This window comes from Bicyclus anynana, chromosome 24 (genome assembly GCF_947172395.1).
Source record: "Bicyclus anynana chromosome 24, ilBicAnyn1.1, whole genome shotgun sequence".
NCBI lineage: Eukaryota > Metazoa > Arthropoda > Insecta > Lepidoptera > Nymphalidae > Bicyclus > Bicyclus anynana.
The window spans coordinates 7,069,928-7,095,270 of NC_069106.1; the positions used below are offsets into that span (position 1 = coordinate 7,069,928).

General features: G+C 39.5%; 2 protein-coding genes across 2 annotated transcripts in view; one reads left to right on the plus strand and one right to left on the minus strand.

Moving 5' to 3' along the window:
• Positions 1 to 131: 131 nt before the first annotated feature.
• On the plus strand, positions 132 to 4,615 carry LOC112056257 (protein BCCIP homolog). The gene is made up of 7 exons (XM_024096652.2): positions 132 to 326; positions 845 to 971; positions 1,577 to 1,707; positions 2,223 to 2,359; positions 2,727 to 2,863; positions 3,325 to 3,470; positions 4,441 to 4,615. Exons 1-7 carry the CDS (start codon positions 207 to 209, stop codon positions 4,510 to 4,512), a joined length of 870 nt encoding a protein of 289 aa, XP_023952420.2. The 5' UTR covers positions 132 to 206; the 3' UTR covers positions 4,513 to 4,615.
• A 1,056-nt stretch (positions 4,616 to 5,671) lies between these two features.
• The window catches only part of LOC112056251 (protein polybromo-1), a 48,935-nt gene continuing 29,263 nt past the window's right edge, over positions 5,672 to 25,343 (minus strand). Inside the window, exons 19-34 of the mRNA XM_052889018.1 lie at positions 23,515 to 23,633; positions 21,616 to 21,729; positions 20,468 to 20,634; positions 18,856 to 18,922; positions 18,624 to 18,729; positions 18,155 to 18,288; positions 17,241 to 17,360; positions 16,449 to 16,572; positions 13,940 to 14,125; positions 12,686 to 12,825; positions 11,940 to 12,036; positions 11,197 to 11,238; positions 10,348 to 10,555; positions 9,413 to 9,489; positions 8,449 to 8,608; positions 5,672 to 6,049 (exon numbers count right to left, since the gene is read on the minus strand). Of these exons, the coding sequence (XP_052744978.1) occupies positions 5,770 to 6,049; positions 8,449 to 8,608; positions 9,413 to 9,489; positions 10,348 to 10,555; positions 11,197 to 11,238; positions 11,940 to 12,036; positions 12,686 to 12,825; positions 13,940 to 14,125; positions 16,449 to 16,572; positions 17,241 to 17,360; positions 18,155 to 18,288; positions 18,624 to 18,729; positions 18,856 to 18,922; positions 20,468 to 20,634; positions 21,616 to 21,729; positions 23,515 to 23,633 (2,141 nt within the window). The 3' untranslated portion in view covers positions 5,672 to 5,769. The remainder of the gene's footprint in view (positions 6,050 to 8,448; positions 8,609 to 9,412; positions 9,490 to 10,347; positions 10,556 to 11,196; positions 11,239 to 11,939; positions 12,037 to 12,685; positions 12,826 to 13,939; positions 14,126 to 16,448; positions 16,573 to 17,240; positions 17,361 to 18,154; positions 18,289 to 18,623; positions 18,730 to 18,855; positions 18,923 to 20,467; positions 20,635 to 21,615; positions 21,730 to 23,514; positions 23,634 to 25,343) is intronic.

A 25,343-nucleotide genomic window follows, 5' to 3' on the forward strand; every position in this document is an offset into this window, starting at 1 on the left:
CTGTATAGTGATCTGTGGAGTTTGATATGTTATTCCACAGATTATTCATAGAATATTTGTGGTCTGTGATACGTAGTATCTATTAATCTGTGTTCATAGATAAAACACTTTTATTGAGATGTTATTATTTGTCTATGATCAATTTACGTTTTTGTTTACAGATTTTCTGATTTTCTTTTCACTGTCGTGTTGTCGCGAAACTCAAAATGTCCAACAAAAGAAACAAGGAAGTAATAAACCAAGAAAGTGAGAGCGAAGAAGAACAAGATTCCGGCAGCGAGAAGGATTCTGATTTTGATTCAGACGGGAACTTCGTTGGGGACAAGGTATGAGAAAACATAACCTGTGAAAAGCATGGTAGTGTCAAAACACCGATACACTTGCATGTTTATTTTAATTATTCTCTAATTCTCACTAACAGGACATTATTGATTATGAGTATAAAACGCAGGTAAGAGGGAAACTATCTCCTATAAACAGAGCCATACTCTGCAGAACGTAGTAGGCATGTGTCCTACAAATCTATTTCATAATGAATTTAATTTGGTATCGTCAGGGGAGCCGTGATATTCCAGTGGAATGACCATTGACCACTGCCTGACCACTGATTTTGGTTAGGTTTGAATCTGGGCCAAGGTATGCAGCTCTGACTTTATTTTTAAGAAATTTAACATTGTATTGCATAACTTTCAATAATTCTATTATTTTTTAATTGTCTATGTCTGTGAAGTCTGCTAATCCGCATTGCTCTAGGATGGTGTACTATTAGCCTAACCTCTCATTCTGAGAGAACACTCGTGCTCACCAGTGAGGCAAAAATGCTAATGATGATGATGATTGGCAGGAACTCCAAGCTGACTTTGAAGGAAGAAACCCCGAGGACTGTGACTTCCATGGCATCAAACAACTGTTGAGACAACTGTTTCTCAAATCAAATGTTGACTTGGGTGGACTGGCACAGATCATTATTTGTAAGTTAATATTTTATATACCCACTTTTTTTTTATTTGCTTTTGCTACAAGTTAGCCCATGGCTACAATCTCACCTAAAGGTGTGTAAGTGATGATGCAAGTTAAGAATGGATTTCTTACATTGCATCAGTCTGTTAAATGTAGGATAAAAATCCACTCACATTTCAGTTTCTACCAGACATTGTACTGGAAAGATAAATTGTGGCTAAAGATGTCTTTATTTTTAGATCTGACTGCAGAATATATAGAAGAATCTGTGCAAATTCTAACTCTAACTGCAAATATTGCAATAAATTGAGAATGGTATATGGCAAGATTGCTTCAAACTGTTAGAATCAACTAACATTTATGAGATTTTTGAATCACGAAATGCAGATTTGACAAACCATCTGGGAAACAATGATAAGGACTAGCCATTGTTTTTAAATTGTTTGTTCATAAATATTGCATATCCAGTATGGCTTTAGTATAGATAGAACTTATGATTCAAAGTCATGTAGGCTAACAAATGGACCATTGAGTCAGATTAACTTGATCTTTGAGCAATTTATATATTGAATTACAAAATTCACCTGAATTAATATTGTGGATGTGATAATTTCAGCACAAAACTATGTAGGCAGTGTAGTGAAGCAATGCTTAGACGACGGAGTGGAGGAGGACGATGATGATGGAGATGACGGCAGTGACGGAGTGTTTGGAGTCACCACTGTTATTAACATTACTAAGAGGAAAGTGAGTACAAGCCTTACTTTACACATGTTACTTGGTTGCTAACTATGAGGCATATAAGAAAACTCAAAAATATCCTTCTATATTTTTGAGTTAGCCCCAAAGCAACTAAATTAAGGTCATAAATTAACTATGCTTTGGGGCTAGACAGCATTGGTAATCATAATGTATTAAATTATTATGTACAATGGCACTTGATGAATTCAAAAATTTATGGCTTGTTTGGAACACTTTAATTTTAAGTTTTCGACTAATTATTATCACTGTTATTTAATAATATTATTACCTGATGTTTCAAAACCGATTGTTTACGAAGCCTAAGTAAAATAAATTAATTTTGACTTTGATTTGTAAACTTGTCATTCCAGAAAGAGCCAAGTGTGCAACAAATTCGCACATTGCTAACCCCACTTGTAAACTAATCTTACTTTAATATAAAAGAAGTTCGACTTTTACTTGTAAACTAAGCCTACTTTAAAATAAAAGAAATTTTGACTTTTGTAAACTTGTCATTCCAGGAAGAGCCGTGTGTGCAACAAATCCGCACATTGCTAACCACACTTGCCAATGAAAATGCAGACGACAGGACGAAGGCGCTTGTCAACAAAATACTCACAGACAACAACAACCAAGTGGGATTTGTTATTAATGAAAGGTAATGCGCCACTTCCAGGTACGCTGACAATATGAACCGGTTACAGGGATTCGCTGTATGCAGGCGGCCAGTGGCGTGCATGAGATTATATAACTAGGGTATGCACTATAGGTAAAAATTGGAAAATCCCTTGTACAACTATGTATTCTGTGATCCAACATAGGTTTGTATTGAGTTCTTAGGGTAGGCAGTGCTTTTTGCATCTATGGGCTATCTAACAGTGAAAGGATTTTTCAAATCAGACCAGTATTTCCTAGTGAAAGAATGTTTCAAATCGGACCAGTATTTCCTGAGATTAGCACGTTCAAATAAACTCCTCTGCTTTATAATATTAGTATAGATTTAAAATGAAGTACATAATTTTCAGAATCCTCAACATTCCAGCAGCGATCAGCGTCCCTCTGTTCTCGTCTCTGCAGGGTGAGCTGGACAAGGCGGTGAAGAAGGGCATGCCCTACGTATTCCAGCACCTTGTGTGGATCTGTAAAACTTACAACACTGGGGGTGAGGTCTTTTTTTTGTTTACACCTGATGTAAGTGATGATGCAATCTAAGATGGAAGCTTTGTGATGGCTAATTTGTCAGGAAGAACAACATCATACGGAACGCAAAATAGCTTGGCAGTTGGTCGTTGCCGGTAATGTGGTTTTCAATTAAGAAAACCTCAATTAGCCCAGCCGGGGATCGAATCCAGGACCTCCGTCTTGTAAATCTACCGCGCATACCACTGCGCCACGGTGGCCGTCATTACTTAACGTCAGTTTAGTAATGACAGTCAATTTATTTATTGTTTCTATCTCTCTCTGTATATATTAAAAAGTAAATAACTATCGCTGACGTAAGTAATCACCAGATAGACCCTCCCCAATTTGATGACCGTGTCATCCCTCAAAAAACGACAGACAATTTTGTTCGTGAATTTGAGTGTGATGCATCTCCATTTTGTAATTCCTCTATGGTGGCAGAGGGCGACGCGGAGGTGCTGTTCGCGAACCAGGAGGAGCGCCCTCTGGCGGAGGCGGCGCTGGCGGCCTTCGACGTGGACGTGACGCAGCAGGCCGACCTCTCGCAGTGGGACTACGACGGTGGCGCCATGACGCCTTGCAGAAAGGTGACTACACGAACCATAGCCATGAGCTACCCATGAGATACCCATGAGATACCCATGAGCTACCCATGAGATACCCATGAGCTAAATGAACTTTTTTTTTTATAATTCTTTACAAGTTACTTGATTACAATCTCACCTGATGGTAAGTGATGCAATCTAAGATGGAAGCGGGCTAACTTGTTAGGAGGAGGATGAAATCCACGCCCGTTTCGGTTTCTACATGACGTCGTACCGGAACGACTAACTTGTAAAGAATAAAAAAAAGACGTCCTATAGTAGAAAATCGTGGATGTAACGATTTCAACAATATAATGTTTTATTATTTTACAGGACTTTTTTAAAAAAGTCCTGTAAAATAAATGTATGGAATTGAAGCATACTATAATTTCAAAGTGTATTATATGATAATGATATGAATGAAGGGTAGTCAGTGGGCACCGGATGACATTTGTTACACAGAATCTCAATTTCATATAATATGTCAACAAACATACATCAAAGTTATCGAATTAGCCTGCAGCCGGCTAATACTATCTTTGACGTATGCTACTGGTGCATATCACATAGTAGGTAAATGACATTTTGTCATTTGATTTGATGTTTATCTGAAGACCAAAATAGTGAATAGGTCAACAGGAATATAATGACTATTGACGTTTTGGCTGGTGGAAGGCTTCGGCCGTGGCTAGTTACCATCCTACCGGCAAAGATGTACCACCAAGTGATTAATCGTCCCGGTATGATGTTGTGTAGAAACCGAAAGGATTTTATCCTACTCCTAACACGTTAGCCCGCTTCCATCTCAGACTGCATCATCACTTACCATCAGGTGAGATTGTAGTCAATAACTAAAAGACGTCCTATAGTAAAAAATCATGGATGTAACGATTTCAACTATATAATGTTTACTACAACAGAACTTTTAATTCAATTTCATAGTTGTAATTCTAATTATGTTATTTAATTGCAGGTACTTATATTCGAAGGTAGCAAATTCAACGAACTAATTAGGCTACTGAAAGAGGAAGTAGAAAATGTATAAGAATTTGATTAACCGAATATATTGTATGTTAGGCTATTGATACACTGTGTATTTTGTATATTTATATTTTAAGGAAAATTAAATGTGAACTAAGCTTATATAAGCCTTTTTTATTTCCTACATGCCTAAGATGCTCAACATGACTTATTTCAATATATAAATAAATAAAAAAAAATGAAAAATTCGAGAAGAAATTAAGACATGTCGACCAATATAATCGAAATGTAGGTCTCTTATCTCGAACTGGGTAGAAAGAAAAATATATGTTTGGGCCACTATTGGTCGACATTTGTGTCTCTTCTTTGTATTGCATCTTTAGGCGTGCTGCTTTTTTTTTCGTAACAACTGCTATGTTTCGATATAGAAGCATGGATTCTTAATATATTCCTTTAAAATTGATTTCGATACTAAGTCTCGGCAAAAACTTAAAAACGGGACACATTACTTCCAAAACTCGACCTGCCTGTACCTTATTTAAACAGATTGACAGATAGATAAGAAGAGATAAATAAGATTTGGTCTTTTGTTTGTTACGTACAGGCTCCGAAATTATTGAACCGATTATAAGAAATTTTTCATCAACATAAAGCTACGTTATCAGACATAATCGTCCAAGGTCCGTCATTATAAATGTATACCCTCATCTGTTATATATTACTGCTATGAAGTAAATGATAGATAATGTAGAGAACTGGGCAAGCCATGTGAATATTTTCCATCATCATCCTATCCCAATTAAATAACACACGAGGGTATATATTTCTTATGACGGCTCTCGTACTATAAGCCATATTATACTTACGCGGGATAGGAACTTTATTAGTTCGTTTTGTTTGCGCTACTTTGAAATATGTATTTTAAGACGCATATGAAAACAAAATTAGTTTATATTGTAAGCTTTATTGATACTTCAAATACATAATCATTGTTTTACTTATACTCCTAATCAGATGCAATAAACAAAAGTCATTTCTTTCAATAGCTTTTGTAAATAGCTAGAGCGTCTCTCGTCATGAATTCTCGTAAAGCGCAAAGACCTAACATGTAAAGAAAAAAAAAATTACATTATCAGCGAGTAACATAAGTTATTATGTTCTCGCGTAAATGGGAAAGCGCGGCGAGTCTGCTGCTAGTTTGAAATATGTATATAAAAACAAAATTAGTTTATATTGTAATCTTTATTGATACTTCAAATACATAATTATTGCTTATCTTATCGTCCTAATCAGAAACAATAACCAAAAAAAATCATTTCTATCAATAGCTTTTGTAAATAGCGAGAGCGTCTCTCATCATGAATTCTCGCAAAGCGCAAAGACCTTTGAGGATTTTGGTGTTTTGGTCCATTTTCTGTATATCAGTGTCTGCGACTGTCTTGTCTTGCTGCAGGTATCCGTTGACTGTTTCCTCTGTGAGCCAGTGCGAGGGTAGTTTGTGCATGTTGAAGTGAGCAGGGTCGGGGTTGGCCGGCATGGGGGTCAGGGACTTCTCCCATGGTGTTATGTACTTCTGTTCGGAGTGCAGCCCTTCTATGTACCTGTGAACAATACAATAGAATAGTTGACTCATAATAAATTTAAAAAAAATTAATACGGATTTGACACATCTAATTAAAACGCCCCGCGGTTTCACCCGCGTAGTTCCCGATCTCGTGAGAAAAAGGGAATAAGATATAGCCCATGACACTAACAAATAACGTGGCTTTCTTTTGGTAAAAGATTTTAAAAAATCGATTTATTAGATCCAGAGATTACTCCCTACAACACCACAAAGTTTACCTCTTTATAATATTAGTAATTTAGTATAGTGTTGGAAATAGTACTATGGGACGGATATGACGTAGCTCGATCTCGTGTTGACTCGTGCCGACGCTAGGTGGCGTGACTTGTTTTCGTAAAGAGTAGGGATTTAGAATGGCTGTGCTGGAATGGCGACCCCGCACTAGTAAGCGCAGTGTTGGTAGACCCTCCACCAGGTGGACTGACGACATCAAGCGAGTCGCAGGGATTCGCTGGATGAAATGGATTGAAAGTCCCTACAAAGGGCCTATGTCCTGCAGTGGACGTCCATCGGCTGATATGATGATGATGAGGAGGGTAAAGGTTATTTAAAATTGTCATCTCATTCATATATTGATTGACTATGACATTGACAGCCCGCGTTTGCAAGGGCAACTGACAACCAGTAAAATAGGCATCAGTTAGGATATAGACATCACTACGATTGGTGTGAAAATAATGTAATCAGCTTATTTTCCCTAAGGACTTGGCTAGGACTCTAATGAGGATGATGACTAGGTTTGAATATATTGATTTTTATGATACATTCGGGTAAATAGGGTCAATGTTAACTAATTTATATATAAAAAGCAAAGATTGTCTGGATATTTGCAAAATAAATGAGATTATAAAATTTCAAAAACTACTAAAAATATTTTATCGTAATTAGATGAAAATTCATACAGTTTTAGCTTCCTTACATTAAATGTGACATTTTTAATATATGAACTATAAAGATAAACGCACAAATAACAAAGATATTAGTAATTTTGTTTGAACGCGCATACAAATCTAACGATCATTACATTGCCTATGACGTCATTATTTCGTGCCATTTTGTATGAGGCGTTTTTCAGGGATCCGCGGCAGCGCCGCAAATCTGACCCTTTAAATCCCTGTAGCTCCGAAAGTAATGATCGCAGATACCCTGTTACTTTTACAAAATTGCTTTACTATTAGTATACTCTTAATTTATATACAATTTAAAAAACTGTCATCATCCCTATTGTAAAATAAACAAAATTTTTACTACATTATTCATTTTTGTATCGTTCTGAAAAGTTGGCTCAATTTCGGACGTTATATAAAACTGGCAACTATCTTAGTGAAGAAACTTGATAGCCACTCCAACGGTTTATTATGATTTATTTTAAAACGGCAAAAAATATAACACAAACAAGTACAATTATTATCCTGGCTGATAATAATAATTGTGCGATTTACTAGCAAATACATTACAATGTTTCGCGTGCTTGTAGCTGGCATACGAGTCTCCCACTTTCCCTCAGCCTAGCGATCTTCTGGTATGCCTTGTACTGGCGTATGAGCTACTGGCAGTCTCGATACACACGATGGCTCTTTGTATGTCATTTCGATTACTTTTCGTAACACTATCACCAGCTTACTTAGTCAAGCACGCGTTAAAAAGTTATTCTTAGCAAACCCTTTCATTTGACTTCCATATTGTATATACATTAAAAGTAAATAGTCCGCCATGTTGAGTTTTCCCACCACCTACAATATGGGTATTTTCAAGTTTTCCCCACCACCTACAATATGGGTATTTTCAAGTTAAGAGTGAATAGGCATCTTCTAGGCAAGCGCGTTCCACCATAGGCTGCATCATCGCTTACCATCAGGCATGATTGCAGCTAAGCGCTTGCTTATTCAAAATAAAATAAAAAAAATAAAATAAAAAAAGAGTTTAATATAACGTCACAAAGTTAACAATGCATTGTCATACAAATTGAACAAGTATACAAAATGTCAGCTCAATAAAAAAGGTTGAATATATCTGCTTCAAAATTTGAGCCGCGAGATTTTACCCAAATAAACATACATTACTTTCTTAATTGGTCCAGGTCTGGCTGGTGGGAGGCTTCGGCCGTGGCTAGTTACTACCCTACCGGCAAAGACGTACCGCCAAGCGATTTAGCGTTCCGGCACGATGTCGTGTAGAAACCGAAAGGGGTGTGGAATTCATCCTCCTCCTAACAAGTTAGCCCGATTCCATCTTAGATTGCATCATCACTTACCATCAGGTGAGATTGTAGTCAAGGGCTAACTTGTAAAGAATAAAAAAATAAAAAAAATACAGACATTCATATATATCAAATTAAATAAAAGCTTGTAAAAATGTCAATAAACCACTCTTTACCTGATGTACGCCTCGGAGTGCGTGACGCGCTGCGCACGCGGCGGCGCCGGCACGAACAGCGGGTCGTGCGCCGCGCGCGCCGGCGGGCCCAGCGCCGCCGCCGCGCCCCCGCCCTCGCCCGCGCCTGGCGACGGAGTGTTGCGCGCCATGGGCGACATGCCTGACACAACAGAACAAAATATGACGTCACGGGTAGCAGCGACAGAGGAATCTCCTCGGGCAGATCACAGGACTTGTGAGTAGGTTTAAGGGTTCCCTTTATAATGCATTAACACTCACTTTCCCTGCCCGACATGTTCTCCATGCCCACACTAAACAATTTATGATAAACAATAATTACAACACAAAACATTATTGCACAAAATCACTAACGCGACTGGCAGCGTGACGGTATCTTCGCTGCCAAATGAACAACTGAGCTGAAATCATCAAATATCTTCTTATTTATACCAAAACCGATGCCTTCCCTCTACAATAACATAAATAATGAATGTTAATACCACCTGTAATCGAAGAACTTGTAACAAATATGTGAACGATGTAAACCTCGCAAACAATTAAGTAGTTACTTAATTGTTTGCGAGGTTAAGTAATTACTATACATATATAGCTAGGAAGATCAACAATATAGACTAATAACAAAAATGGGCCTAAGGTTAAACCCTGTGCGACTCCAATAATAATATTTTATTTTTTCATATTGTCCTATAATTAAAGAAAGGCAAAGTTTAATTGAGCTCAAAGTGTATAATACCATAATTTTTTTCTTTAGTTAGTAGTTTTATGTTTAACGCAATGAAAAGCTTTTGACTGATCACAGGAAACATCAATCGCATTTGGATCCTGAGGATTCCGATCGTTAACAAATATTGTACAGTTTCCTTTGTAAAGCCAAACTCTTTTTTTTAAATTATTCTAAACTTTGCTGAAGGTAGGGAAGATTGAATTGAATAAATGTCATTACCTCCTGGAGACATCAACCCGCCGCGAATGCCGGGTGCATACTGCTTCGGCGGCTTCTTAGACGACGGCACGAAGTTCCTAAAATACAAACAACATAAAAATATTTTTCAAGGATCATTCGACAATAGTAGGAATTAGGAATGGCGAAGTCTACATGAGTAGCTATTGGAAGTGCGGAATCTGCATAGGTACTGCTAGATATTGGGAATAGTATAGAATTTGCATAAGTAGATTCGAATGACATGACTAGAGGTATTATGAATGACGCAGACGGAGTCTTTATCGATAAATAATTATTGGGAATCACGTAGTCTCTGCTGGTAGATATTGAAAATGGTGAAGCCTACAGTGGTAGATTTTCGGAGTAGTCTGCATCGGTAGTTGGAGTCTGCGCCGGTAGGTGTTGTGAGTGACGGAGTCTGCACCGCTAGGTGTTGTGAGTGACAGAGTCTGCGCCGGTAGGTGTTGTGAGTGACGGAGTCTGCACCGCTAGGTGTTGTGAGTGACGGAGTCTGCGCCGGTAGGTGACGTGAGTGACGGAGTCTGCGCCGCTAGGTGTGTGTGTGTGTGTGTGTCGGAATCTGTGCCGGTAGGTGTCGTGAGTGAAGGAGTGTGCGCCGGTAGGTGTCGTGAGTGACGGAGTCTGCGCCGGTAAGTGTCGTGAGTGACGGAGTCTGCGCCGGTAGGTGTTGTGAGTGACGGAGTCTGCGCCGGTAGGTGACGTGAGTGACGGAGTCTGCGCCGCTAGGTGTGTGTGTGTGTGTGTCGGAATCTGTGCCGGTAGGTGTCGTGAGTGAAGGAGTGTGCGCCGGTAGGTGTCGTGAGTGACGGAGTCTGCGCCGGTAGGTGTCGTGACTGACGAAGTCTGCGCCGGTAGGTGTCGTGAGTGACGGAGTCTGCGCCGGTAGGTGTCGTGGTCGAGGTCGAGGCACTCACCGGGAGCGCTCGTGTACGGCCATGGGGCGGCCGTTGCCCTTGTTGACGTGCAGGTCGCGCACGTGGCGCAGCAGCCGCGGCAGGTTGGGGAAGGGCGCCTGCCCCTTGCGCACGCGCGCGCACGAGCGCCACAGGCACGGGTACTCGCTGTTGCCGGCCGGGTTGGTGGGCGCGCCGCCCACGCGGTAGTGCTGCTGGATGTGCCCCGCTGCCGTCACACATGCACGGACAAACGACATCGTTAATAAAGTCCTCTCAATAATGAATACTTAAATGTTAGTACAGGTTGACGCATGTCATTACATACATTTTTTGAATTGATGTATAACTTGGCTACATGCCCAGGGACGTTGGTTGGGGATGACATTCGTTATATGATCAAACCATTTTAGTAAAATTTTTTAGTCTTCAAATTATTCAGGTAAAAAATATAAGATAAAATTGATGTTAACTTGAATCAATCATTCATCATCATCATCATCATCATTATGAAGGGTGTCTCGTAAATAGTACGATAATAGCTGATACCAAGGCCTACTAAAATAACGCAATATATGTTAGCCGAAATTTCACGGTTTTTAAGTTATGTTGATTTTTGTACAAAATATTCAGAGTTGCCTGAAACTAAAATCATTACTAAAATGACACACACACATAATTTGATTAGCCGTTAAAATCATACTCTGGAAGATCTTGATTCACACTAAAAACCTTTAATCCTAAAGCTTAAGAGACCTACGGGATACTCGAAATATAAAAGAGTTCTTATATATAACTTCACCAATATTTCTAAGATTTTATAAAAATAGTTTTATTTAAAAATAGTGTTATTTAAACTACAATACTCACGTTCAAGTTTACTCTTCTTGGTTTCAATAAAAGTTCCGATCACTGGCAGCGTGGAAGAAGCAAATGTTATGTTGTATTAACTGATTAACCATTTGTATATAGGTTAAAAAATACTTATATGATCAGTCAAGAATTCTTGTCACATTAAAAAAAGTTTAGAGCTGTAAATTGGCAATTACCCTCCCCTACCCTTATTCTCTTAGAATTAAACGGGGCTCTTTATTAAAAATACCCTCGATGGCCACCTACAACACTACAAACTTACCATGTTTAATTTGTGACTTTTTTTAACTTTTAACCGTATTGCGAAATAAATTTATAATTGTGTGTGTTGTAAAGTCACAAAATATATTTATTGGTGTGAAATATTTTCGATGTATGAATTTACTTATGCCCCTCAAGAAACGACAGACAATTTTGTTGGCGAATACTTATATACTTTGTATTAAAAAAAAAATAACATGGTATCAGATACGAGGAGTAATTAGTGATTAAACAAACTTAGTTGTGTAGTAAAGTTCTATCATAATTATGTGAGTCGCTTCATTCGAAGATATAATTTTACCATGTAGTTTCCTTTAACTTACAAGGAACAACGCACGTGTCAGAGATTTATTTTCTTTGATCCGGACGTCAACAAATAAAATATTCCCCCATTATGCGATTCCCACTATGTCACCTGTTTCATGGTATCAGATATATGTAATATAATAATATAGTATAGTGATGATGAATACACTTACTGTTCCCACCGTCTCCAATGCAGTGCTCCATGCAGTCGCCGATGTCCTCGAACTGGTAGTCGCACGTGTCCCACGCACACTCAAACGTCATCTCCATCTGTAGATACGATGTGACGTCACTGCCAGAACACAATACACCACCAACACAAAAAATAGAGCTCAGCTTTTTGATAATAACTCAAAAACGATAATTGATATTGTGAATCGGAAAATAAATCCTTAAAGTAGAGATAATTTTTATTAAAAGTAGATAGAATTTCTTTTTTTCGGATTTACTTCAGTTTATAAGTCCTTTTTACAGCAATTTAGGCTTCCAGAAAATCTCAGAACCGTAATTCACATCATATCAAGTTGGGGATGATGACTAGGTTTGAATACATTATTTTTTGTGATAAATTCGGGTAAATAAGGTCAATGTTAACTAATTTATACATAAAAAGAAAAGATTGTCTGGATATTTGCAAAATAAATAAGATTATAAAATATCAAAATCTATTAAAAATCTTTTATCGTAATTAGATGAAAATTCATACAGTTACTTTTACAAAATTGCTTTACTATTAGGATACTCTTAATTTATATACAATTTAAAAAACTGTCATCATCCCTATTGTATAATAAGATGATGGTACTCTTGTGGTAGAGGAAACATCTCGAGCAGATCCCAGGACTTGTGACCTTGGGTGTGGGTTCAGAATGCATTAAATTGCGAAGCTCTGCATGGTGAAGACCATGAGGTGACTCACGTGCTGCGAGAGCTCGCGCATCTCCTCGGCGAGGCGCGCGGACGTCTCCTCGTTGCACTTGGCGGCGCGCTCCTCCCAGCTCTGCTTGGTGGAGGCGGGCAGGCTGCGCCACTCGTTGCCCACTATGCGGGATATCTCACCTGTAATAACAGCACATAATATTATTTATAACACATTTGCTCGTAAAGTATCTCTTATTTACGTACGTACATCTCATTACGCGCATGTGCCGTAATGTAATATAAAACCTTTATCATCCGTCTAAAAACGAACGGTACTTTTTTAAATGTATTTATTATTAAATGTATTTATGTTTTTGTGTCAGAAAAGTGCTCAACATTTTATAAATAAAATTAACTTTGGGAGAGAAAATATAATAAAAAAAACATTTAATTCTTTAATTTTAATAATTTTAAATCTGTATCAGAAACGCAAAAATATAAATTTGCTTTATTAATAATACTGGCTGTTTTTGGTGCATTTGTCTAAAAAAAAACAAACGCTGGAGTGCGCACTTTATCTTTATCTGTTTCTTTTACAGAAAGTGTGTTCAAACTGTGTTTCCTCGCAAATGTGGAGTAAAACGTCGTATGACACACGTGCGCTTTGATAATTACAGCCTCTGCTTACTATAGCTCTCGCCTTTGGCTCGAGCAACATCGCCTCGGCTGCAATTTTCAACTTACCGCACTTATATCATAATGTACTATTAAGATATTATATATCACGTGTCTGAAACGGTGAAAAAAAAAACGTGAGGAGACCTGCATACCAGAGAATTTTCTTAATTCTCTGCGTGTGTGAAGTCTGCCAATCCGCATTGGGCCAGCGTGGAGGACTATTGGCCTAACCCCTCTCATTCTGAGAGGAGACTCGAGCTCAGCAGTGGGCCGAATATGGGTTGATAATGATGATGATGAATATTACTGCACAGTAGTCAAATTACCGTCTGTTTTTTATAGGTTTTGCACATTGACCTCTTATAAAAGGACGCACAATCGTGTAGAAGTATTGGTAAAGAACTGTTGTACCTAACAGCCTTTAAAATGGTCCAATATTCAATAAAATCCCAAATTCAGAACAAATTCAACCTTAAGGTCAAATTAAGTTTAAGGTCAAATTTGCAAATGAGACTACTTGATTGAGTGCCAAGAAGTTGTGTTTGATACTTAATTTTTATAAGTGGTCTCGTTAAAACCTTCAATTTATGGGGAATACTCCCGAGCACCCTGTATATCCCTTTGACACACTCACCGAAGGTAGATTCGGGGTTGTTCGCCACGATGGCCTTTCGCACTTCGCTGGAGTACAGAATGTAGCCGGTGACGATCTTCTGCTTCTGTTCTTTCTTCTTCTTGCTGCTGACGGGCGTGGCCACTGCTTGCGTGCGCTCTTGGGTCGAGGGGGCCATTGATGGGTTGTATGGGTTACTGTTGCCGCCTGGATAACAGGAATAAAAAACTAATATTAGAATAAATCTTATCTCTAGGTCCATAAGGTTAATAATGGGGATGATGACTAGGTTTGAATAAATTCATTTTTATGATACATTCGAGTAAATAAGGTCAATGTTAACTAATTTATACAAAAAAAGCAAAGAATGTTTGGATATTTGCAAAATAAAGCTAATATATAAAATTCTCGTGTCGCGGTGTTCGACATTGAACTCCTCCGAAACGGCTCGACCGATTTTGATGAAATTTTTTGTGCATATTTAGTAGGTCTGAGAATCGGCCAACATCTATTTTTCAAACCCCTAAATGTTAAGGGTAGTCCACCCCTAAATTTTTTATTTTTTTTTATTTTTTAGGCAAAGTTTTTTGTTTTTATTTCTTTATGACACAGCATACAAAAATACATACAACCCTAAATTTTCACCCCTCTACGATCAACCCTTATATTTTATTTGTTAATTAAAAACTATACATACAAATGATTTGTAACTAAAACGTAGTCAATTTGAGCTTTATTGTTATTGTATAAAGTTCATATTAATAATAATTAGAAAACGGGGTAGGGGTAGGGTAGGGGTAGGGTAAGGGTAGGGTTGGGGTAGGGTAGGGGTAGGGTAGGGGTAGGGTAGGGTAGGGTAGAGGTAGGGTAGGGGTAGGGTAGGGGTAGGGGTAGGGGTAGGGTAGGGTAGGGTAGGGGTAGGGGTAGGGGTAGGGTAGGGGTAGGGTAGGGGTAGGGGTAGGGTAGGGGTAGGGTAGGTGTAGGGTAGGTGTAGGGTAGGTGTAGGGTAGGGGTAGGGTAGGGGTAGGGTAGGGGTAGGGTAGGGGTAGGGTAGGGGTAGGGTAGGGTAGGGGTAGGGTAGCGGTAGGGTAGCGGTAGTTGAAAGTTTACATCGAGTTTCACGCGGACGAAGTCGCGGGCATCCGCTAGTAAGATTATAAAATTTCAAAATCTATCAATTTTTTTTACCGTAATTAGATATAAATTCATACAATTTTAGCTTCCTTACATTAAATGTGACATTTTTCAATACTCTTTAAATCCCTGTAACTCCGAAAATAATGATCGCAGATACCCTGTTACTTTTACAAAATTGCTTTACTATTAGCATACTCTTAATTTATATACAACTAGCGGATGCCCGCGACTTCGTCCGCGTGAAACTCGATGTAAACTTTCAACTACCGCTACCCTACCCCTACCCTACCCCTACCCTACCCCTACCCTACCCCTACCCTACCCCTACCCTACCCCTACCCTACCCCTACCCTACCTCTACCCTACTCCTACCCTACCCTACCCCAACCCTACCCCTTCCCTACCCTACCCCTACCCTACCCCTACCCTACCCCTACCCTACCCCTACCCCGTTTTCTAATTATTATTAATATGAACTTTATACAATAACAATAAAGCTCAAATTGACTACGTTTTAGTTACAAATCATTTGTATGTATAGTTTTTAGTTAACAAATAAAATATAAGGGTTGATCGTAGAGGGGTGAAAATTTAGGGTTGTATGTATTTTTGTATGCTGTGTCATAAAAAAATAAAAACAAAAAATTTTGCCTAAAAAATAAAAAAAAAATTTAGGGGTGGACTACCCTTAACATTTAGGGGTTTGAAAAATAGATGTTGGCCGATTCTCAGACCTACTAAATATGCACAAAAAATTTCATCAAAATCGGTCGAGCCGTTTCGGAGGAGTTCAATGTCGAACACCGCGACACGAGAATTTTATATATTAGATTAAAAAAAACTGTCATCATCCCTATTACTTGGCATTATGTTATGGGTATAACATCGAGTTTAAATATACACAATTGTATATGATAACAGAGTGTTTGAGATATGAGTGCCTACAGCCTTTCTTGATGAATACTGTTTACCAACAAAGAAATTAGAAATTAAGGTAGAAAACGCACGTCATTTCAGTACTTATTTTAAACTATGTATGGTTTGTATAAAAAATATTACATAAAATTATTTAAACATATCTAAATGATCTAAGCTTATAAATCAAATTTATTTTCATTGATTTAAGAACAAGTTAATTATAATTATTACTAGGTGTAAATTGACTAGTTCGTGGGAGTTTGTTATTAATTAAAACCCAAATGAAACCTAGAAGAATGTTGAATTTCTAAGTGCAAGGACACAAGAGGAGAGGAAGGTCAAAGAAGAGATGTTTGGAGTGAGTGTAATGGGAGTGGATGACGAGTTGACGAGTATATTTTGCCATTCCCACTTAAGAGGGATAAGAGAAAGGAGATGACGATGACGTACTGGTACGCTGATCGTCGCGTGTTACCTATAGACAGCGGCGTGGCGGGCGAAGCCAGCGACGAGTCGTCGAGGGAGTTTTCCAGCAGCATTTCCACATCCTGGCTGCCGATGGTGGTGTTGATGAGATTCGTGAACTGAGGCTTGCTGTCCTGCAAATCGCAATGAACACAACGATATTTGTGATATCTATCGCAAAAAAATATTAACACTACTTTAAAATGCACTACTATCTCAGATCAATTATAGAAGGACCTGTATCGCACTCATAGTCACGAACAAAATTGTCTGTCATTTTCTGAGGCTAACGAGCTACGATTTGGTATATATCTTATACTAAACTAAAAATTTTTGCTAGTTTTTTACACAATTCAATTACACAAAAAGGTATTTTTACGGTACTCTTTAACCGACGAACACGATTACAAACTATGAAACATCGATTCTATAGAGACAGTTTTTATAATCGCATTAGATCGTTGATCATATACTTTGACAGAAAAGTAACGTCTAGCGAGGTAGGTCCTATACAATAATTGGTCTGAGACACTATCTATGTACATTGGTAGTGGGAGCAATGAGTCAGTCTGTCACCGGCGTGCGACCTGAGTGGTCGTGCGCGGTCTGCTTGCCTTACCAGTGTACAGATGAGCCAGTGTTTACCTTCTCTTATAGTGAGGACGAGGGTCCTTACAAGTGGTCTACCAATGTACATGTGTATGTAGTATTGTAAGTATCTATTTAGTATACACAAACACTACAGTATTTATTATTTTAAAGGATTTTTCTATGATTTGGAATATTTTTCTCCAGCACTCACCATGGAGTCTGCGTTGACGCTCGGGTTGAACGGCTTGTGTGTGAAGGCGCTGGATGACGCCTGCACATCTTGCGCCGTCGCCAGCAAGGGCGGACCTAGCGGCTTCGGGAAGAAGTAAATCTGGAAACATATTTAATATATTCATCATTATCAACCCATATTCAGCATTCTGAGAGGAGATTCTTGCAGCAGCACGAGTCGCTCAATAATCTCTTCTATATTCCAGTGAAACTCCCATATAAATCGGTTCAGCCGTTCCAGATATATTACCCCGGACAACCAGTAAGACAGACAGACAAATATCTAAAAAAAAAGTTGAACTGCGTTTTAGTATTCTGTAAATAATTAAAATAAGCACTTGAAAAACACACAGATGTTTTGAAATCACTAACAGTGATTTCATAACATCATGACATCAATATTATTTAAATGTAATTTTTTTAGAGTACCTCCCCTCCCTCTCCCCACTTATGTAAAGTGGGAATGAATTTTTTACTCATTTATATCATTGGGGTATTGTTGGATAGGTCTTTAATAAATATTGTGGCAGTGACAGCAACATTTTTCAATAAAAAACTTTTAGGAATAGGTTTAAAGTCCTACGGACTACGGTTTTTAGGAACAGGTTTAAAGTCCTTAATCTACGGAGCCCTACACTGCACGGTCCACGCGTAAAACAAAAAAAAGAAAAGAAAACCTCGTCAACGGTGACGTCCTTGGTGTGCTCAAACTTGCGTAGTCCGGCCTTCAGCTTGCGTGCCATGCGGTTGGACTCGTCGTACAGCGACTCGCACACATACACGCCTGAATCCGCGATCTCGGTGTGCGTGCGAACTTGCGATAACCATGCTTGTGTGTGTACTTGCGTACAAAAGTGCGTGCGTACTTTAGTACAAAGGTGCGTGTGTACTAACCTCGTCAACGGTGACGTCCTTGGTGTGCTCAAACTTGCGTAGTCCAGCCTTCAGCTTGCGCGCCATGCGGTTGGACTCGTCGTAAAGCGACTCGCAGACGTACATGTCCGACTCGGCGATCTCCGTCGGCCGACCTGGGAGAGGGAATGTTTTTTATACACAATACACATAGTTTAAAAAAAAAGGCTCATCGTATGTAAGCTGCCCCACAGTTATTAGTCCAATACAAGAAACCCCTTAACAATATTAAAAATGATTTCAAGGTAATTCACACCCTAGCAAAAAATATTTAAACATTTTATTTAGTTCTGTTTCGTACGAATAAGTATGAAGTCATTGTACTTTGCCTACTTTAGGCTCTCCTCAAATATAGAAGAGACCTCTTCAATATAAAACGTGATGTGAGTTAAAAAGGGAAGGGAGTTTCCCTCAATCACCCGTTCCCTAATAAAATCCTGTCAATACTCACACTTAAGATAATCGTCGTAATCCAAAACTCCACACTTGCCCACGATGCCCACCAGTGGACTTGTGTCGTGCATTGTGGTCAGGAGCACTTCTTGCTTGTAGAATGGCTGGAAAATGTGCCGACATAATGAAAATTTACATCATCATTCGTTACTTTGTTTAAACTAATATATGATCTTAAATTCCATTTCTAAATAAATTTGTTTTTTTTTGTATTTATAAAGGAAACCAACCTTATTAATGATATTCACCACTTCAGAGGGGAAGATCAGGAATGGCCCGCGGAAATAGCATTTGTTACTGAAACACAACATTTTGTTTGAAGTCTTAATTATAACATTCATTTACACCAAATTATCATTGTGATTCGAGCTTTTTTTTTAAAGGAAATCAAGTGTATTTCTCCTTCTTAATCGCTACGTGGATTAAGATGCCTAGTAAGTCTAGGCAACGACTTATCTCGTGACATGAGAAAGACATCATCGACCAATAGCGACAAAATCGAAAACTTGCTCTGACTTTTATTCCACGCACGCACATAAGTACGCTCGTGCGCATGTTCACAAGTACGCAAACACGCTTATCTAGTACACACGCCTTTTGACGGCCTCCGTGGCGCAGTGATATGCGCGGTGGATTTACAAGACGAAGGTCCTGGAATCGATCCCCGCCTGGGCCGATTGAGATTTTCTGATTTGGTCCAGGTTTGACTGGTAGGAGGCTTCGGCCGTGGCGTGGCTCCAATGGGTGTGGATTTTCATCCTACGCCTAACGAGTATGCCGCCTCCATCTTAGATTGCATCATCACTTACCTTCAGGTGAGATTGCAGTCAAGGGCTAACTTGTAAAGAATAATAAAAAAAAACGCACTTTTGTATGCAAGTACGCACGCTCTTTTGTACGCAAGCATGGTTTTAGCAAATACACACGCACGCGCAGTTGTAATGAGTTCGCACGCACACAAGCATTTGCACAAGAATGCATGCGCCTGCACGTGCGCTTGTAGCTACTTAGTACCTATGCACCTCAGACCCATTACTTTGGGACATGCCTGAAGGTAAAAGTGATCACGATCTAACTTGTTTATACAAACTGCGTCCATATAAACAATGTTTCATTGTGTTAAAATTACACGTGTGAGTATTACAATTTAAATTTTATAGTTGTGTGTAGTGTATGGACACAGGATATATTTATTGGTGTTAAACATTTTCGATGTGTGAGTTCACCTGGCCCCCCTCAAAAAACGACAGACAATTTTGTAGGTGAATATAGAGTGCGATACAAGTTCAAAGGTCTGGTGAAAGGTCCGTGTTGTTTCACTTATTACTCCAAGCAGGCAAAGTTAGTTTGTCAAAGACTAATCGTAATGCTAGACACGCAAGCGGCACTCACTCGGCAGTCTCCCAGATGGTGTCGACCTGCGCGATGAGCTGCTTGCCGCCGTCGGTGACGACGTACACGAAGTCGCCGGTCTTGATCACGCCGGAGCACACGGTGTTGTACTGCTCGTAGGTCTGAGCTAGTCACGCAAGCGGCACTCACTCGGCAGTCTCCCAGATGGTGTCGACCTGCGCGATGAGCTGCTTGCCGCCGTCGGTGACGACGTACACGAAGTCGCCGGTCTTGATCACGCCGGAGCACACGGTGTTGTACTGCTCGTAGGTCTGAGCTAATCACGCAAGCGGCACTCACTCTGCAGTCTCCCAGATGGTGTCGACCTGTGCGATGAGCTGCTTGCCGCCGTCGGTGACGACGTACACGAAGTCGCCGGTCTTGATCACGCCGGAGCACACGGTGTTGTACTGCTCGTAGGTCTGAGCTAGTCACGCAAGCGGCACTCACTCGGCAGTCTCCCAGATGGTGTCGACCTGCGCGATGAGCTGCTTGCCGCCGTCGGTGACGACGTACACGAAGTCGCCGGTCTTGATCACGCCGGAGCACACGGTGTTGTACTGCTCGTAGTACGTGTTCTCGTCGTCCGTGCCCAGAGGGTTGTACATCACCACGTCCTGCCCGACAAACAATCAATCATTTTTACTCATTGACCTCTTTCTTATAATAAAAGAATGCAGTTTTTAAGTGAAATTTTCTACATGGTCATGTAGAAAATTTCACTTAAATCTGGCCAATTTTGCTTTGACAGTTTTAGATTATTGGTAAAGAAAATTATACCCAAATTCAGAGCAAATTAAACCTTAAGGATTGAGTTTAAGGTTGAATTTGCTAATGCGACTACTTGAATTGAGTGCCAAGAAGTTATGTTTGGCACTAACACACTTTGTTGGTTGGAAGGAAAAAGTACATAAGTACCTACTACCCCAGTGGAAGAATGAGATTAAAATTGGAAATCGGTTGCGGGAATCCTTTATTAATTATGAGTAAGGTGTGTGTGCCGATGGACTTTGGGATCCCAAAGTGCTGGAACGGCGACCCCGCACTAGAAAGCGCAATGTTGGTCGACCCCCCACCAGGTGGACTGACGACACCAAGCGAGTCGCAAAGATTCGCTGGATGCAGGCGAATCAGGATCGGGATGTTTGGAAGTCCCTACTCCCTACAACAAGCCGATGGATGCTGATGCGTGGTGCGCCTTAAAGCATCAAGAACATCGACCAACATGGTGATGGTGATGTTAATGATGAGGCTGATGGTGGTGGATGATGAGGATGATGTTGGTTATGGTGAAGGTGTTTTTGGTGGTGGATGATGAGGATGCTGATGATGGTGGTAATGGTGATGATGGTGATGATGGTGATGGTCGTGGTGATGATGGTGGTGGATGATGAGGATGATGGTACTGATGGTGATGCTGGTGATGGTGGTGATGGATGATGGAATTGATGGTGATGATGATGGTGGATGATGAGGATGATGTTGGTGATGGTGATGGATGCTGATGCTGATGATGATGATGATGATGATGATGATGATGATGATGATGATGATGATGATGATGATGATGATGGTGCTGACGATGGTGTGTAACTCACGGGTCTCTCCTTCTCCTGCACGTTCTCCAGCACCTCGAGCTCGGCCAGCTCGTCCTTGTGCTTCTCCACTCGCTCGCGGAACACCGACACTGTTCTATTCGGCTCCAGCGGGACCTGACACAACACATTGACTGAAGATGCCACTAGGCCCTATGCAACTAGGCCCTAACGCGATAGTATCAGTATGAAAACATTGAAAACTCCCACTAGGCGCACAGGTTGTACTAAACGTTTCTAATAATATGCATATTGAATTTTTGAAGTAAAACTTAATTTATGGTGAACGCGTTACGAACAGTGTAATCGAAACTCAGAGGGCCTAGTGGCAGTTTGAAACTGTTACTATCGTGTTAAGTAAACGCGGATTTCTAAGGAATTGAAACAGCGCCATCTAGTGGGACTACTGCACAAATATTTCAATTCCATATAAATTCGCGTTTACGTCAACGCGATAGTAACAGTATGAAAATATTGAAAACTCCCACTAGGCACACAGAACAAATTTATATGGACTTGTATCGCACCCAAATTCACCAGCAATATTGTCTGTCACTTTTTGAAGGGGATGTGGCGGACGCGTAAATACTTGTACTGCATAGCTTAATCACATAGGCACATAATTAAAACTTATTAAATATCTATAATATGTTATATTACATTTGAATGTATTAAATTTCTTTAACATTACATTTTACATAAATATGCGTTGTTAGCCAATGTAATTATTTAATATATTAGATTTTAGCGCGCGGCCTTAGTGTGCGTGCATTGTACATTGCGACGCACACAGGCTACTAGTTAACGATATCGCACGCGGCCCGCTCGGTGCCGTGCGCGGCGCGGCGAGTAGTCTCAAGTCTGCTTTCGGCTACACTTCGCGCGCATACCTATTCTGTTTAATTACGTATCTGCTAAATAGCTATAGTTCCTAGTGTTCTATGTACCTACTCTTTCTTGTGAACTTTATACTTGTGCCTGTGCTGTAATAAACATTCTTCCGTGCATCTCGCTATCTTTCACTCACTATCCTACTTGATCTATCAAGACTTTTATATTAGCGACACACAACCCACGCTATAGGGACTAAGTACATTTAAGAAAATATAATAAATTAGTCAAATTGATTTTAATTTAAAAAAGTCATTTAATTCCTAAATACTATTTTGGCTGAGGGCATTAAAAATATTTTTTGAAACTCTGTAATGGCATTCCTTTTGTTTTTTCTGACAGGTGATTATAGGTTTTTACAGCCATGCAGTATACATTTCTTTTAAAAAGAGATAGTTTCTGTACAGGTATCTCAATGTTATTTCTTTTACGACCACTTTTTTTCTTCGGAAATAGAGTAATATTCTTTTTTTCGAAAATATAAAGTGCGGGCAATGACAATCATTTTTCATTTTTTTTGAATAGTGGTTTGCAGCTATCAATAAAATCAGCTCCACAAACAGCACGAAGGCAGCTTTTTTGAGCTCTGAAAGCTCGTATTATGTCTACAGAATTACCAACTATAAATATTCCTTACACTACACACAACTATCAATTTGATTCGCAATACACACACACGTAATTTTTAGACATACTAACAAACACACCGCTTAGACTCGTTAAACAGAATATACGATTACTTGATCAATGATTAATGAAAAATCCATCCCCGCTAATGACCAACCCGCATGGCCGCATGGTCATTTTATGGACCTATGCATAAAGCCAAATCACAATAACCCATAGCCCCACTATTCCCGGCTTTGGCAGCGGTTGTGGTAACGACAGGGCAAGGGGTGTCAAGAAGAAGAAGGGGACATACCGGAATTAATTAACCTAATTCTGAGATGAGACTCGTGCTCAACAAAGAGCCGATTTTGGGTTGTTAATGATGATGATGAAATAGGTCACCTCTCTGGGCATGAGCGTGGCCTCCTTCTCGGCGCCCTCCCACACCTTGATCTTCTTGAACCATCGGTTCTTGCTGTTGTAGCGGCTCTCGCACACGTATACGTCCTTGTTCGGGTAGCCTGCGCCAGACAACCTTCATTATTCAAAAAACTAGCTGACGGTTAACGCGGTTTTACCCGCGTGGTTCCCGTTCCCGTAGGAATATGGGGATAATATATAGCCTATAGCCTTCCTCGATAAATGGGCTATCTAACACTGAAAAAATTTTTCAAATCGGACCAGTATTAGCGCGTTCAATAAAACAAACAAACTCTTCAGCTTTATAATATTAGTATAGATTAAAAAATCATTTATTAACCGACTTCAAAAAAGAGGAGGTTTTCAATTAGACGCCTATGTTTTTTTTTTAATGTTTGTTACCTCAGAACTTCGTGATTTCTTAACCAATTTTGAAAATTGTTTTTTGTTGAAAGGGTATAATACTCTTGAAGTGGTCCCATTGTCATCAACTGTTGAGTTTCTTGTCTGTTTCTTCTCAGCAGAACCTGCCTTCCGAACCGGTGGTAGAATCTTTACAAATAGTCAACTGACGTGTCAAAAGTGCTTGTAAAATGAGCCTACTTGAAATAAATGAATTTTGATTTTTTTTTTTTAATCATGTCAGGATCTGATGGTGGGATTCTAGAGAAATCGAGGAAATATTTCAAAAATCGTAAGAATAGCTAAAGCGTTTGTCACTTTTTTCATTAGGCACTCTAAAGCACTACAATTTGAAACAATGAAGGTCTGGAGTAGATCTGATGATAGAACCGAAACTCACAGGAAAAAATAAAATATTCATTTATTTCAAGTAGGCTTATAGGCTGGCGAGTTCGTTGATGACACTTCCATGATATGCGGGCGACGGGGGGAAAGACTGCGCGGGTGTGAGATCGTGCGTGCGGGGAAGTGAGGTGCATCAGTCGTGGGTTTTTCATTCATCGCTACCCACCCCCGGCCCGCACGGACTATCGGGAGTGTTACGAAGTTGCCAAGCTATAGTGTACAAGTACTTTTGAAAGGTCAAGTTGGACTATTTGTAAAGCCTCTACCACCGGTTCGGAAGGCAGGTTCTGCTGAGAAGAGCCGGGAAGAAAGTCACTAGTTGCACTTTTGAAAAAAAAAAAACATACAATATTATAATCATTCCCAATTGTTAATAGTAGAGGAGCCGAAGAGGGGATTTTTGCAGTTACTCGAGCGCGGCAGATAAACATAAGGGACTATACCTTACACTTTGTCGAGTACCTCCACCGAGTATGAGCTCTTAATATTGGTGGGTACGTTTAGGGCAACCAAAAAAGAAACTAACTTCATAAATACTCAACCAGCACGTCAGATTAAGATAAGGTAGGTGAATTGATAGCTAAACTGCACATTTCGAAAATCTGACGATTTGAGCGTAACGTAATGGAATGGGAGGGTTTCAAAGTTACAAAATTAAACCCTTATATTTTAGTGCTCGAAGTACGAGTGCGATTAATTTTTTACTTATTTTTAAGGAAATAATCTCCTAATTAATCGCTAAAATTTTCTTACAATTTCAGTTAGCCAAAGTAATAAAATTTTGTTTTTAAAGTCTGTAGTTTTGTTTTCCACCGCTAAAAGCGGAAAAAGTAAATAACCATTTATTCTTCCTATAATTTAATCTACCAAATGTAATCGGTCTCAATGACGCTCGAGTAACTGCAAATTTAGCATCCCGGGCTCCCCTACTATAATATTACTAAAATTTCTTCTAGTTTCACTTCCTGTAAAGGTAGAATCTGATCCAATGGCCTCCAAGTATC